This window comes from Cygnus atratus, chromosome 13, assembly GCF_013377495.2.
Source record: "Cygnus atratus isolate AKBS03 ecotype Queensland, Australia chromosome 13, CAtr_DNAZoo_HiC_assembly, whole genome shotgun sequence".
Taxonomy (NCBI): Eukaryota; Metazoa; Chordata; class Aves; order Anseriformes; family Anatidae; genus Cygnus; species Cygnus atratus.
The window spans coordinates 4,370,537-4,385,031 of NC_066374.1; the positions used below are offsets into that span (position 1 = coordinate 4,370,537).

General features: G+C 47.9%; 1 protein-coding gene across 1 annotated transcript; it reads left to right on the forward strand.

Annotated features, from left to right (window-relative positions):
* The first annotated feature begins 3,848 nt into the window (after window positions 1–3,848).
* Window positions 3,849–13,142, forward strand: NEXMIF (neurite extension and migration factor). Its single transcript, XM_035541607.2, has 3 exons — window positions 3,849–3,924; window positions 7,281–11,565; window positions 12,255–13,142. The coding sequence occupies exons 1-3, from the start codon at window positions 3,849–3,851 to the stop codon at window positions 12,430–12,432; spliced, it is 4,539 nt and encodes a 1,512-aa protein (XP_035397500.1). The 3' UTR covers window positions 12,433–13,142.
* Window positions 13,143–14,495: the final 1,353 nt, after the last annotated feature.

A 14,495-nucleotide genomic window follows, 5' to 3' on the forward strand; every position in this document is an offset into this window, starting at 1 on the left:
CCCCGTTAGTGTGAGTAGTGGGAAGATGTAGGGGAGACACGAGGAGTGGAGAATGCTCTCGGCTGTGATGCTGAGGGTTTTTCCGAGGTGCTTGCAGTCCTTCGCCTGACATGAGCTGTAGGGCTGAAAGGGATTTCTCCAGGTCACCCAGTCCTGTGCGCTGCTCTCACAGGCAATTTTTTCCTGTCCTTCTGCCCATTAATTTGTCCATCTCTTGCTTTAACCCAGTTGCATTATTTTCCATCTCCACTGCTTGCTTTCTGCAACTTCATCCCTTCCATCTCCTTTCATAGCCAGTATCTTTTTCAGTTATGCCAGCTGTGATCTTAGCAGACCAAAGCCCTAAAGTACGCGGCACAGTTGAGACAAGCCTGTCCTGCCAAATTCATCCCGGTGACTGAACCACCTGTGACTGTCCTTGTAGCCCAGCCTGCCAAGCTGTGCTCCTGCCCTCCTCCTCCTCCGGACACCTGCAGTCCATCCGACTCCGTGGCTTTGACCATCCTCTTCCTCCATGCACTCCGGCTCCAGTCAAGTTCATAAACTTCAAGCTGGTGACTGAATTTCCTCCTGCTGGTTCTTCACAATAGCGTGACCTCAGCCATGTGTATCTTCAATGGCTGGACGTTGTCTGCAGCCTGAATCCTCTCCCCTTTGTTCTGCTGTCTGCACATGGCTCTGTTCTTTGCTCTCCTGCTACCTGGCATATTCTCTTCCTATTGCCTTTATACCCCAGGTCTCCATCGGTTTGGTTTTTCTTCCCAGGGACCCAGCTGTTCTTCTCCTCTTTGTTATTCCCAGTCTTCGGTTTCCTCTGGTTCTGCATTGCGTCAAGCCCCTTTGTCAGCTTTTCTTTCACGGTAGCTGGTGTTTCTCCCTGTCCGCCTTGGGAGCTGACCTTTCGTGGTCACAGCACTCTGGAAAGGTCCTCTTGTTCAACAGGTCCCTGCAAACTTCAAAATTGCCTGTTTCATTTGCACTTCATCTCTCTTCAGCCGTGTCTGAAGATCCCCCATCTGAACTCTTTTCAGTTCTTTCCAGCTCGTTTCTGGAGCTCGGCTCCGCACTGCGAGGTACTGCAGTCAAGGCTACAGGCACAGCCCCTCAGTTCTTGCATTTCGTCCTCCTCTTTGTCTTCTCCCGTCCTTGGATCACAGCCACCAGAAACTTCCCTCCCGTGCCTCCCTCCCCCTTATGCACACATATCCCCCCAAATAATAATAAGAGATTAAAAATCCCCCGGGTTTCCAGCCCCTTAGATTCCCTTTTTCTGCCTCTGACTGCCTGACCACCTGCTTGCCGCTCGCTTGGCGTCTGCTCAGCTGAGCCCTGCTGTCTCCTTGGGGTCTGCCCGTTATGTCCCCGGGAGCAGGAACAAGGGGCAGACAGTCACGGGGGCAATAGGATGGTGCCTTCCTCACAATGCTCGGGATCTCTCTTTGTAAGCTCTCTGGTGTTTTATGTCCCCGTTACGGTTTTCTCTCTGGAGATGTTTTGTGTGCTGCAAGTGACACATCCACACTACTGGAGAATTACTGTTCCTGCCTCTGTGTTATGTTTTATTCAGTGCAAGCCATTATTTTAATATGGCTGTGACGATGTTACCCATTGAAAACAGGCCGGCTGTGTCATTTTGCACCAAACTGCTCTGAGCAGGTACATCCCAGCAAAAGTCAGACCAGCAAGCCAGTGCAGAGGTGATGCTGGCGCTTTTGAGCCATGTGGGAAGGTGGAGGATGTGACCATGGGTTTTGGCTTGTTCTGCTGGTAGACCAAAGACTCGACTTGCAGCATTGAGCCTTGTACGGCAGCACTAGGTCATCTCTTTTCCTTCAACCTTGTTCCTGTAGGTTAAAGTGAAGAAAGTTCTGTAGTATCCTGATTTGGTTTCTGCACTTGGATAACTTGAAATATTACCATGATTCTCCTTATGAATATAATAATTATTATTAAATATTCCTGTGATGGCCATACTCCAAGTCCTGTGTAGGACTGAGGCCGTGTTTTTGCTGGTGCTGTAAAATGAGAAACCACTGCCCATCCTTTGGAGCACAGCAGATTGAAACCGGGTCCATTGGACACAGCACGAAGCTGCCACCTGCATTACCACAAGGTTCTCTGGAGGCCAGCAGCATCAACAAGGTAGGAGGACATAATTAGAAAAATCAGCAGAATAAAGCACAGGTATAGTCTCTGAACCCACAAGTCCCAGAGCAGAGTGTCACAAGCAAGGTGTCTGGCATGGCGTCTCCCCGTTGACTTGGCATTGGCTGGTGGCCATCAGAGGGATGGAGCCTGCACCTTGAGGTGTTGGCGTGCCCTGGTGTGGCTGTGCCCATGGCAGGGGGTCCGTTGGAGGTTTGCAGCACCAACACAGTGCCTGCTGGCCCTGATGTCATGCTCGTCGCAGGAAGGAGGAGGTGCCCCTGCTTGATAAGCCTCTCCTGGAGCATCACCTTCACACTTCAGAAGGATGGTGGAGATCAGTGTGCAGGAATGCTGGTTATAAACGTCTGTGTTTTGGAGATGCCGGTCTGATCAGCCACGAATGCTCTTTGAGTGCTCTGAAGTGAGCCCGTGAGCAGCGGGTTCAGATCTGTGAACGCACATAGCCAAATGTGCTCGGTGCTGGCTCCAGCGAGCTTTTGTTGACCACGGTGGGAACCCGGGGCAGCGGGGAGAGGAGGCTTAGAGGAGCAGACCAACTCGTCCTGAGCTTTGAAATATGGATTTGCATCAAAGTCAAACTCTCCGGATTAGTTAAATATTCCTCTAAATATGCAGAGGAGTTGGGTTACTGATGCTTGTTATTCTTATCTTTCTCTCAGTGTCACAACATCTTTAAGTTTGGTGAAGGTTTCACTTACTGAGGCGGTTTTAAAGATTTCACATTAATTAAGAGGACTCCACTGCGAATCTGAATATGAATGACGTTCGGCTGCTGAACCCGGGGCAGAGAGCACTGCGGGATAATCAGGCATCGATGAATGTTGATTTAAAAACAAAAAACGATGCTTTGGTCTCGTACCTGTTCTGAGAGAGAAAAAAAGTTGAGCTCAAGCTGCCAGAAGTTAGATTCAGTCTTTAATTTCTGGTCAAAGAGGCACGGTTCTGTTCATCGGGAGCATCCCCTCGGGTTGTTCTCTGCTACCCGCTGCACCATGTCCATGCCAATGCATGGCGGCAGGTGGCATGGGAATGAGGGCAGCTCCCCAAGGAAGGAGTAAGAAGGGTTTCCAATGAAAAATGAGGCTAGATACTTCTTCCCCAAAATCTCCTTAGGCTAGATTTTTCGTACCTGGCAGCGCTTGGAGGAGGAGAGCCTTCACTGCCAGCTGGGGCAAGCGGTTGTCGCACGGGATATCTGAGTTTTTCTTCCAACCGTGCCACTGAGCTGCTGTTGTCTGACCTGGGGCGAGCCCCCTCTTCTCTGTGTGCCTGCTAACCCGTCTGCCAAATGGAGAGAATAATGCTTACCTGCTTTCGGAAAGCAATTTCAGGTGATGGGAAAGGCACTGCAGAAGTGCAGAGCGCTGCTCCACCTCCTAAAGGAGGACTTTAGGGAAGGAAATGGGGATATATATCATTTTAACCCTGCTGAAATACATCGGACTTGGCTTTTGGAGTGGAAAAGTGAAAATATGATAGCCTAAATAAATAGCATTTGTCCTCTTAAGCAGGGTGAGGGCAGCATGTAATGTTGTGGGGCTTTTTTTATTGTTGTTATTTTTTATTCATGGTTCCTTGAGCTGATTTTGGGAATTGTACTGACTGTGGTTATGTTTCTGGAAATGTGCAGGTTGGCCAGATGCAGTGGGGCATGGAATGAACAGAAAGAGGTTAAATTGATGGATGACCAACAAGAGCAGGATTGTGCCTCAGAAGACCAAGAAACTATCCTGATTAATGGGGTGAAAGAAAATGGTAAGGAACTTAATTACAGTACATGAGGGAGCAGTGACAACTTGCAAGCCAACTTATTTTCCTAATTCCTTTCATGTGTTTAATTTTAGTGGTTTGCAGGTATCTCCATGATATGGAGCAGTAGGGCAAGTGGGTATTTTCTGCACTCCAGCTATGGATCTACAGCTTTTGAGGTCTTAACAAGTACTGCTTTGGCCCATGCATATGCATGGCTGGAAGTGTTTATGTGCACATGGAGTTTGAATTATGGATTTTAGTTCAGTTTGAATTATGGATTTTAGCTCGGTTTCTTAGGGAAAAAAGTCATAGGAGATTATGCAGCCCCTCTGCTTGGAATCTCTTCCCCTCTTTGCAATTACATAAACCAGTCTCAGCCTGGTTTAACTAAGGGTTTTCAGTCCCTACAAATTTAGGGGAAATTACAGCTTGGGTTACAGACCTGGATTAGCACCCAGTGCTGAGGCAGAGCTCGATGTTTTCATTCTAAATGTTTTTATGGCTAATTTTATGGATTTTTAGAACTTTTGTTGGCCTGCAAATCCTGCAATGTGTGCATATAAGCTGGACCCTGTTAGATATCTAGGACTCGGTTCTCTGATGCCACGCGTGTTCAGATCCTTCTCTTACCAACGTGAGGTTTGCCCTAGCAGGAGCGTGTAGAGGCACATGTTGTTCTCATTCATTACCCAAAACCTGGAGCGACTCCAGGCACACGGGTGCCTGTGAGGACCCCGCAACATGTGCTGGCGGCAGGTGAAGCGTATGCTGGCGCTCTCCCGTACAGTGTAATTTTGAAGGTCTCCGTCTTTGCCAGCCCATCTTGTTCATGACTGCACACAGCTGATGGCAGCTGCTGGAGCTACAAGGAGGTTTTCCAGCCGTCTGATCGAGTAGGCAGTAAAATCAGCATGTACCTCCTCAGTGAAGACTGGGGTGATTTCTAGAACCCGATACCACTTCCATGAGGTTAAATTAAACAGGACTTAAGAAGAGCTTTAATTAAACATCGTTGTGTAGGAGTTGCTGCTGAATCCAAAGCAGAGAGATGCCAGGTAGCTCTGGTGCCGCCATCTCCCTGTTGGTGACATTAGGACTGGGACTGGGGCTTCTTGCAGCCTCTCACCCTCGCTACAAATCGGTGCTCGCTGTACCGGCCACGGTTAATCCAGAGCAGCCTGCAGGCTGCTGAAATGCACCCTCAGACACTGGACTCCTTCTGGAGCTGATTCACAACAGGATGGTGCAGTGTTCTTCTGCTATAACTGCCCGTATGCTTTTGGATGGTTATTGAGTTAAACCTGAAAAAGGCTTTTTTGGTGCTCCAGTATTTTTTTTTTAACTGTTGTCTTTCTGGAGTATTGCTTTGGAGCTTCAATTGATTATGTGCCTGATTTTAGGACAATGCAGCCCCTATAAATCAAGCTTGGGCATTTGTATTTCACAAGGGTGAAGTTTACTTGTGTAACTAAAAAAACCCCACCTGCAGACAGCTTATTTTATATTACAACATCTCTGTGTATTTAATGCAGTATTTGAGATTGATTTTGAGCTCTCCACCTCCCTCTTTCTTTGAGTCTTGCAGCATTCACAGATATTCTTTTATCCTCAAATTTTCCATGCTTCCTGTCAGCTCCAAGCTGATTTTTATTTTCTTCTAAAGTGGAAGTGCACTGGTTAATTTGTTTTGCTGCTTAAGGAAAAAGATACCACCTCTGCATTTCTGATCTAAAAATGGTGGGAGGGACCCAAAATGAGCTTTATTTTGCTTTTTAACCCTTCTCGAGGAGGGAAACAGCACCGATTTCCAGCAAGTCAGTCTGTTCAAGCTGCATACAGCCATTGAATTGCATTTCTGGTTTGGTTTGTGTACCATTCGGAAGGTTGCTCAAAGCTTTTAGAAGGCTGGACAGCTCTGACTGTAGCTTGCACGTACTGGTTTAGGTTTTAAACGACAGCTCCATCTGTGAGGGCTCACGTAACTCGGGGCAGCTTTTGGGATCAGCTCTGGGGGTTTAGGGCAAGCCATGTCACAGCAGAGTGGCTCCATACCACGTGGCTGGGTGCTCCTTTCCATCTGTCCCAGACGGATGCGCTCGGGTGGCTTGGCACGCTGTCCTCCTGGTGGGACAGTGCTGTGGCAGCCGTCCTCGCAGGGACCAGGTTCACCCTTGGGTAGGGTGGCTTTTGGAGCAAATGCCCTTGTCACAGAGGGTTGCAAGAGGTACGTAGGTGCCACATCACTTTGCGTGCCCTATTCTTGCAGTGGGCTGGTGCTTCAGTGCTTGTCCCCCCTGAATACCCATGTGGGATTCCCAAAATCCTCGTCGTGGGGCCGGGATGTGCTTTTCCACGCTTCCCAGTGCCACATCAGGTGGGGCTGCCCCTCTGCTGGCATTGAGCGGGGTCTCACCCCACCAACCTTGGGTTTCAGCAAAATGGTCGGCCAGGTAACCTGTGTGCTGGGACAAAAGCAACAAAAGCTCGAGGCTGGCAGAGGTCTCCACCTGTTCTGAATGCACACATTTGTGTGTTTTTATTATACAGAGATAGCCGAGCATGTTCATGGATAAAAAGACATTGCATTTCCATGTCAAGGGTCATACCGTCCGCTGAGCCAGAAGTCAGATAAAAGAATATTCATAATTTTACTTTGCCACAAAAGAGTGCTATGAGGCAAAGAAAATAAAAACCCTTAAATAAAAAAAAATCCTTACATTATGCAAAAGGCATTTGAAAGATGAGGAACAATGGGAAGAATTGCAAAATCAACAATAATTTTAATAAAAATTGCCTTAAATTCTGTTTCCTCCTGCTTTTCATCCGTATGGACAAGAAGGCTGTTGTTTTTTTAATCAGCTGTAACTTTGTGACCCTGCAGCAGCAGCGCAGCTCAGGTGCGTTTCAGCTGCAGGTGCTGCAGGAAGGATGTTTTGCTTCTTTAAGAATCTTATTTTTCTATTAATTTTGCAACTGTTAATGGGAACATTTTTATTAGACTTGTTTTGTTTTTTTAATAACCTTGTCAGATTTGAAAGGCAGTATCCAGGTAACGGTATGTATATTAGGAGGAAAGAACGGATGGTTTTGGTTTTTTAAACATAATCTTGTACCTCTTCCAACTGGCTGCGGGGGGCAGAGTGTTTACCTCGCTGGTTTTCGTACATCACAAAATTAATTAGCTGCACGAGTGGAAGATTGCAATCTTGCGGGGAGGAGCCTGCCGCCTTCCAGGCAGGCGGTGGGGAAGAGACGCCCCCAAAACCAGGGAGAATGAGAGCGGGGTGACAGGAACTGCGAGGTTTGTAAACTCTCCTTTTTTCTCTCTCCCTTTCCTCCCTCTCCTCCCGTCCCTCCAGAGCCACGTGCCCCGGATGGCGAGGAGAGGCTGTGCGGCGATGCCGCCGTCACCTTCCCAGCCCTGACGGCAGCTCCGAAGGAACCCCAGGCGTGCCACCGCGTGCTGCCACCCCTGCCTTCGAAGAAGCCCTGCTCACTGAGCCCGCCGTCCCCACTGCGGCTCACCGATGTCCCCGAGCACGCGTCAGACGACTCCTCGGCCCACGCCATCTCCCTCACATCCTGCGTGACGAAGGGCATGAGCTCCTGGTCGCTGCCGGGTGACTGCGAGAAGGCTCCCTTCAGCATGATGGAGCCGGGAGGCATGTCCGCCCTGACCGGGGACTGCCTAATGCAGCCGAGCCGGACCTGCCTGGGCTGCTTCATTGAATCAAAGGACGGCATTGATGCAGAGCCGGGCATAAGCTTGAAAGTGGGGGATATAAATAGGGATTATGACACCTGTTCGGTCTCTGATATAGGGATTCACTGCATGAGCACAGGAGAAACCATGAGATATGGGGATCAACTGCTTTCAGACCAGCTTTTAAGCTTCCCTATGCATAAATCGAGGGCAGCGGACAAAAGAGATGCAGAAAAATCCGACAGTGATTCAGAGGACCCCACTCAGAAAAATTATTACGAGGGATTACTATTAGACAAATGCAATGGTGAGGAGCCCTTACTAACAAATCCCAACCAGGAATGGGGCTATTTTGAATCTTTCATTAGTGAAAGTAAAATTGAGCTGCTTGACCTCTGCTCCAAAAATGAGCTTTCTGTAAATCTGTTTTCTGAGGAAGATGTGGATAATTACATGTTTGATGATGATGATTCGACCTTGGGAAGCGACGTCTGCTCCTTAAAGATCAGATATGAGTCTTTCCAGGACAACGTCCGGGAGAAGACCACAGCCCTACAAGAGGACGCCCAGTTCAACTTCTTCCCCAGCGTCTTTGGCAACTGCACCAAAAGGGACAGCAGGAGCACCCTGAAAAGGGGGCCCGGTGGTGCCGCGGACCCTTCTCAATTCAAGTCTGAGGAAGGCATCATCTGGGGGGAGGAGGAGGAGGATGGGGAGGAAGAGGATGGCGAGGAGGAGGAGAAAGCTGCCTTAAATAAATCTTGCAACAGCACGGAAGTGGTGCAGTATGTGGGCTCCAAAAGGAGCCACTTCTTGGACTCTGTGAATTCCACAGAGGACTCTGGGGAGTTCAGCGATGACAGCACGTGCACGGAGTCTTCCTTCGATGTGCTGCGGGATATAAAGGACTGCAGCCGGTACCTGTCCCGGGACCACTCCAGCTCCTTCATCCAGCAGAACTACGGGCTGCGCGCGAAGAGGAAAGTGCGATACAGCGACGACTACCTGTACGATGTGGACTCCATCGAGAACGAGAAGATCCTGGATAAGAAGGAGTGGCTCCCGGACGGGCCCAAGGAGGAGGATGATGACGAGTGGTGCCCCAAGAAACGGCGAAAAGTCTCTCGCAAGGAGCCCCCCGTTATCATCAAGTACATCATCATTAACAGGTTTAAAGGGGAGAAGCATATGCTGGTGAAGCTCAGCAAAGTGGATGCCAACGAGACAACTGTTACCCTGAACGAGGAGCTGCTCAGCAAATACGAAAAGCTGGCCCCATTGAAGGGCTTCTGGCAAGAGAGGCAGCAGAGCCGGCTGGATTTGCTCAGATCGTCTCTCTACCACAAGCAGAATTTCTATCTTAACGGCTCAGATGCTTCGTTCCTCCCTCACCCACGGAAGCGAAAATGCAAGCTAGCAAACAGGCACAGGATTCAAAGAATTAAAGCCATTGAACAGTCAGTGAACAAGCTGGGCTCTTGCTCCTCTGATCACAAGCAGCCTTGCAGCAGCAAGGAGGATGCAGGCCTGAAAGGGCTGCAGGCATTAGCCATCGCCACCCCCAGCTGTGCGAACGGATTACACGTAAATGACATCACAGGCATTGCTGCCGTGAAATGCAAATCGCAGGAACGGGAATACAAGGGGACGGAGAGGAAAGTGCTCCGCAGGATCAAATTCAAAAGTGAAGCCAGGTTGAAATGCAAGAAAATCAAAGCTGCTACCAACATGACGGAGGGCTGCCCGGCTCTGGAAAACCAGGACTCTGCAGCACGGCTGAAGGACGAAAATGTTCCATGTGCTTCAGACAGCTCCCATCTCCCGGAGTGCCATGAGGATAAGATTGCTAAAAATTCTGCTTTCCTACCATCCACCTCCTCTTCAGACAAGCCTCTGCCATCTGCTAATATCACCACCAATGTACCCCTGATCCCTGGAGGCTATCTGCAGACGCTGTTAGATGCTTCGGATTTGTCGAGCAGCACCGGCATCTCGTACTTCACCCAGCACCCCTCTGAGCAGCAGCACCCGCTCCCCAGCATCGTCCCAGCAGACAAGCCGTTCGCCGGCCTGCAGCCATCGCAGAGCTGCGTGCTGTCCCCGCCGTCCGAGTCTGAGCTGCAGCAGTCCCCCGGCCACCTGGAGATGGAGCAGAGCAGCTTCGGCAGCATGTGGCCGGCGAGCAAAGCTGCCGGCAGCAATCGGCAGGAATTCGCCGGAGAGCTGCGGGAGGCCGCGGCGCTGTCGGGAGAGTTCAGCGGTGCTGCGGGTGCTGACGGCCTCCCGGCCTCCAGCTACCCTCCAGTCAATCTGAACAGCAGCAAATTGCTCTACCAAAAAAATTACGTGCCGGATAGCCAACAAGTGCAGTCTGATGATTCTTATCAGTCGTGTCATTTTAATAATGGAGAGGGGCGCTTTCATTTCCAGCGAGGTACACTAAGTACAGATGATGGCAGACTCATTAGTTTTGATTCAGTGGGTTCATTGTCAGTTAGTTCTAGCAATTATAGTTCTTTAAGTTTAAAGTCTTGCGAAAAGGACGGCGAGGATGATATTAATGACGATTTCTTGGCCCACTGCAGTCCCAAGCTAGTGATCCAGCAAAGCATAGATGAAATCACCCCTTTGAAGGAGTCCACGGACCTTTTAGACATTTCCAACTTCACACCCGATAAGTTCCGCCAGTCGTCGCTTTCGGAGATGTCCCCTCCGGACACTCCCAACCTTTCCCCACAGATAGCCGGCTCCGACACCAAACCCCTGGGCACCCTGAAGGGCTTCCCGGAGAGCACCCAGGCCACTCTGAGCAGCTCCGAGAAGGTCAAGTGGAACTGCGGGGTCCTGCAGACTGAAGATCAGGCAGATAATGGGTTTACTTTAAATAATCACCAGTTTCAGTTCCATATGTTCAATGATGAAGATTCTGTCAGCCTTCTTGAAAAAAGTCCGTGCTTGTCAACATTTAATGAGCCATCTGGTCAAATTAGCACCAATAGCAAAGTGTCAAAATCTAAGAGGAAAAGTTCATCCAGCAAGAATGTGGGTACAAACCAAAGTTCTTCCCAGAAAACCACCAGGAAAAAATCTCCCAAAACCAACAAAGGCACCGAGAAGCCCCAAGGGAAGAACTCCAGGCAGGCACCCAGATCCACCAGGAAGGGGAAGAACGCAGCGGGCCTCAACGGCGAGAAGGCCCAAGCAGGCGGCAGCAGAGCCATCAACCAGCTTGCTGGCCCGGCCTTGGCAGCCAAGGGGCTTGCTGAGGGCATTCAGCATTGTGGCCCGGCCACCGGGAAGCTGGGCAAGCACAACGGCCTGGCTGGAGAGTGGGCTCTGGGGAAGGACAGCAGTGCGGGCTGGTCGGAAACGGGCCTGGGGAACACCACCGGCCTGCTGGATGACGACCAGAGGGAGTTCGAGGAGCCCTCCAACATCCTGTCCAACATCGCCTCGGGGATGGCAGATGTCCAGAGGTTCATGATGGCCTCCATCGAGCCCTTGTGGGGGCCCGTAGGCCACAACAGCGTGCCAGACATATTCCGGTCACCCGAGTCGAACAGCCTGAAACTGAAAACCCTTAAAATTCTGGCAGGGACGCCCCAGGAGTCAAAGAAGAAGGCAAACGGCGGCTCGCCGGGAACGGCGAAGAACCACAAGTCGAACAACAAGGGCTCAAGCAAAAACGGCAAAGCTGCTGCCTGCGACCCTGGTCGCCCCAACTGTTCAACTGGGTACAATACAGACATTCACTCTCCCTTTTTTGATAAAAACTATAGTAACCTGAGCACTTTAGGCAATAACGGACCTACCCATAAAAAACTGTACCGTCATAAATCAAGTTCTAAATCACTGAGGGATGAGAACTGTAAAATAAAGCGAACAGACCGCGAACAGACCCATAAGGACCCACCTGTGACAGCTTCTTTTGAGAAACTGAGGTAATGCTGCACCAAACTGGCTGGAATGCCCCTTTAACTTTCCTACTACCTGCTAAGCCCGCTGTTCCTCATTTTTTCCTTCCTGAAAGCAAAAGTTGCATGAAAGAGACATTCCCCTTTTACAGTTTTTGTTGTTTTTTTTTTTTGTTGTTGTTGTTTTTTGGGGGGGTTGGTTTTTTTATTTTTTTTTTATTCTTTTTTTTTTTTTTAATGCATGAAAATAATTATTACTTGCAAGCTACCTAAAAGAATGACCAATTTTCTGGCTTGGCTGGGGTTAAAAAAAAACTAACAAGGCTACTCTTTTCTGCTGTTTGGCTTCTTCAGTTTTTAATTACTTATTTATTGGGGGAAATACAAAACAAAATGATTACATGCTCTTTTTAATGATTTTGAAAAGGAAAGACTTTTTTTTGAACATTTTGTAAAAAATAAAACACAAAAAAGAGGTTATTCATCCAAAAGCCAAGATCTCTAAACTAAAGGCTCTTTAGTTTGAAAATGAAAACTCATTCATAATTGAGCTTCATGTGGCAATTTTGAGTGCTTTCTAGCCCCCTCTGCTGTTTATCTCCTAACCTGCATCATAAAGCTTCATCTCCTGTGTCAGAGTTTAGCGCATTTGATCCTGTCGTGGTGACTCCACACGAGCTAACTAAGATGGCATAAAATGTTTGGTTTTTCTGCAGGGAATCAGACTCCATTCTTCTTAAAGCAGAAACAACATTTTTGGTTTTTCCTGTATTTGAAGAAGAGACTCCCTTTTCTAGAAAAAAGACGTTTGATGTTTGTTTCTTTTTTCCGTTTGTTTTTTTCGTTTGTTTCTTTCAAAATATGCCTTGTGGTATGTTGAAATGTAAGTGCTGAAATGAAGAGTTTGAAATTGTGGGAATTTATTATTTGAAAGCGAACCTAATCTGGTATTCTCTGTGAAAGACTGTTTTAAAAGTCATACTGTTGTACAGTAGTTTATGCACTATTACCCACAACAACAAAAAATTGTGCCAAACTATGAACAAGTGACTGTATTGTATATATTTTTACTTCTCTATCAACATTGGGTTGTGAGTGTTTTCTGCAGCTATGCCTTTTGATTTTACTAGAAACATTCCAGTTAAGTACTAACCACCCCCTTTGAAAGCACCTGTAACTCACGATGAAAACAATATTGTTCACTTATACAACTTACCAAAAGTTTTATGGACATGACTAAAAGTGTGCCAAATTTACTTACCTCATTTCATGGATTCACCCTGTGGTTTAAAGCTCATAAAGGAAAAAAAAAAAAAAAAGGGAAAAAAAATGAAAAAATACAAAGAAAAAAGGAACTTTGAAACTGATGCTGGGAAATTGTATTGTCCTCTCTTTAAAACCACGAGCAGAAAAACATAATGGTGAAATGTTGAGTTTCATTATAGGAGAGAGTTGAAATGGTGGAGGAGTTCAGAAAACCACTCCAGGTAAGTCTGACAGGAAGTCGAGTGTCTGCATCTAGAGACTACGAAACAGCTGCTTTTCAAGTGTCTGTTTTCTTAAAGCAAAACCTGTAGCTGAAGAGCATTTGAAATGCAAGTTACATTGCTAATTCTTTGTATCTCAGTTTTATATATTTTATAATAACCTGGGATAAATTCTAAAATAGTTATAAAAATGGAACTAATATGTTTCATACATTTATTGCTATTTACTTTTACTTTGAGTAGTTTCTTAAACATTTTTGATGCAGAGCCTGTCAAAAGTGCTCTCATATCATAGCTTTGGTGTTTCCTAAATGTCTAACCTTGCAATGCCAATATAGTTTGAAATTTTGAAAGCAAAATCATTAGTTTTAAATACAGCTCTGAACCTTTCCTTTGATTCAGTTCGTAGTGTAAGGAAGAAACCAGAACTATTGGTGATGTCACCGATCAGGGCCGGATCATACATGACTGGACTTTATTAGACAGCATTAAGTATTGAATGCTAAATGTATTATCAAAAGGCCTTATTTGTAACCCTACTCACCACACCCTCGCCCTCCAGGAAAATAACAAAACAACAAAAAAAAAACTCATCTCTTTTCCTTGTGCAACTGAGAGCCTGTGCATTTTGCTGCTGACTTCTTATGAAACCTTGATATGCAAGAGACCTGCTAGCTGGGAGCTGCTGGGACCGGAGGGGTGTGAGGCTTGGACACACTTATGCAATAGGAAGGGGTGAGGAAGAGGAGCCTTAATACAGCTGGACAGATTGCTGCCGTGCCTATGGGCGTAGAGGCGGTGTGTTTCACAGAGGACATGGCTAGACTCAGTTCTCTGTACAAGCAGGTCGTTTCCAGCCCGTGCCAAAGGCAAAGCATCAGGAGTGGCTGAATAGGCTATGTAGGTTCACTTAGCAAAAAAGCAGAGCAATTCTCATTGACCACTTGGAATCGAGACGTAGTCGCCAAGTGTCAAATTGGCATCAAAATGTTCCCAGCAGATTTTCAGATCTTGAGGGCCAGCAGTCCCGACGAGAGAGCATGGCACGGTAACGCATTTTATTTAACAGGTGAAGTAAGCACGGCTGGTGCTGCCCGGAGTGAGTCACTCCGGTTATGGCCAGTCCCTGGGTGGATTGGGAGATGTTCAGGATCCGGGAGACAAGCGCTGTGCTGGGACTCCATCCCTGGGTGTTTGGCTTTCCCCCACCACACTGCTCTCCCTTACATCCCCCGGAGCTGTCTTTTCCATCTGTAGTATCACCCAAGTTTACAAGTCCTGAATGTGTTCGTGTAGCCAGTTTTTGGGGAGCTCCTCCTGTGTGCCAAAGGGCGAGGGGCTGCTGGCTCCGTGGTTTGGGATCTGCAGGCTGCTGCTCCTATGGAGACAGGTCAGGCCTGAAGCTGGGACGCGGCACATCACTTCTTTTCGACCCAGAACCATCCTTTGAAAGCACATTTCCACTGGCCC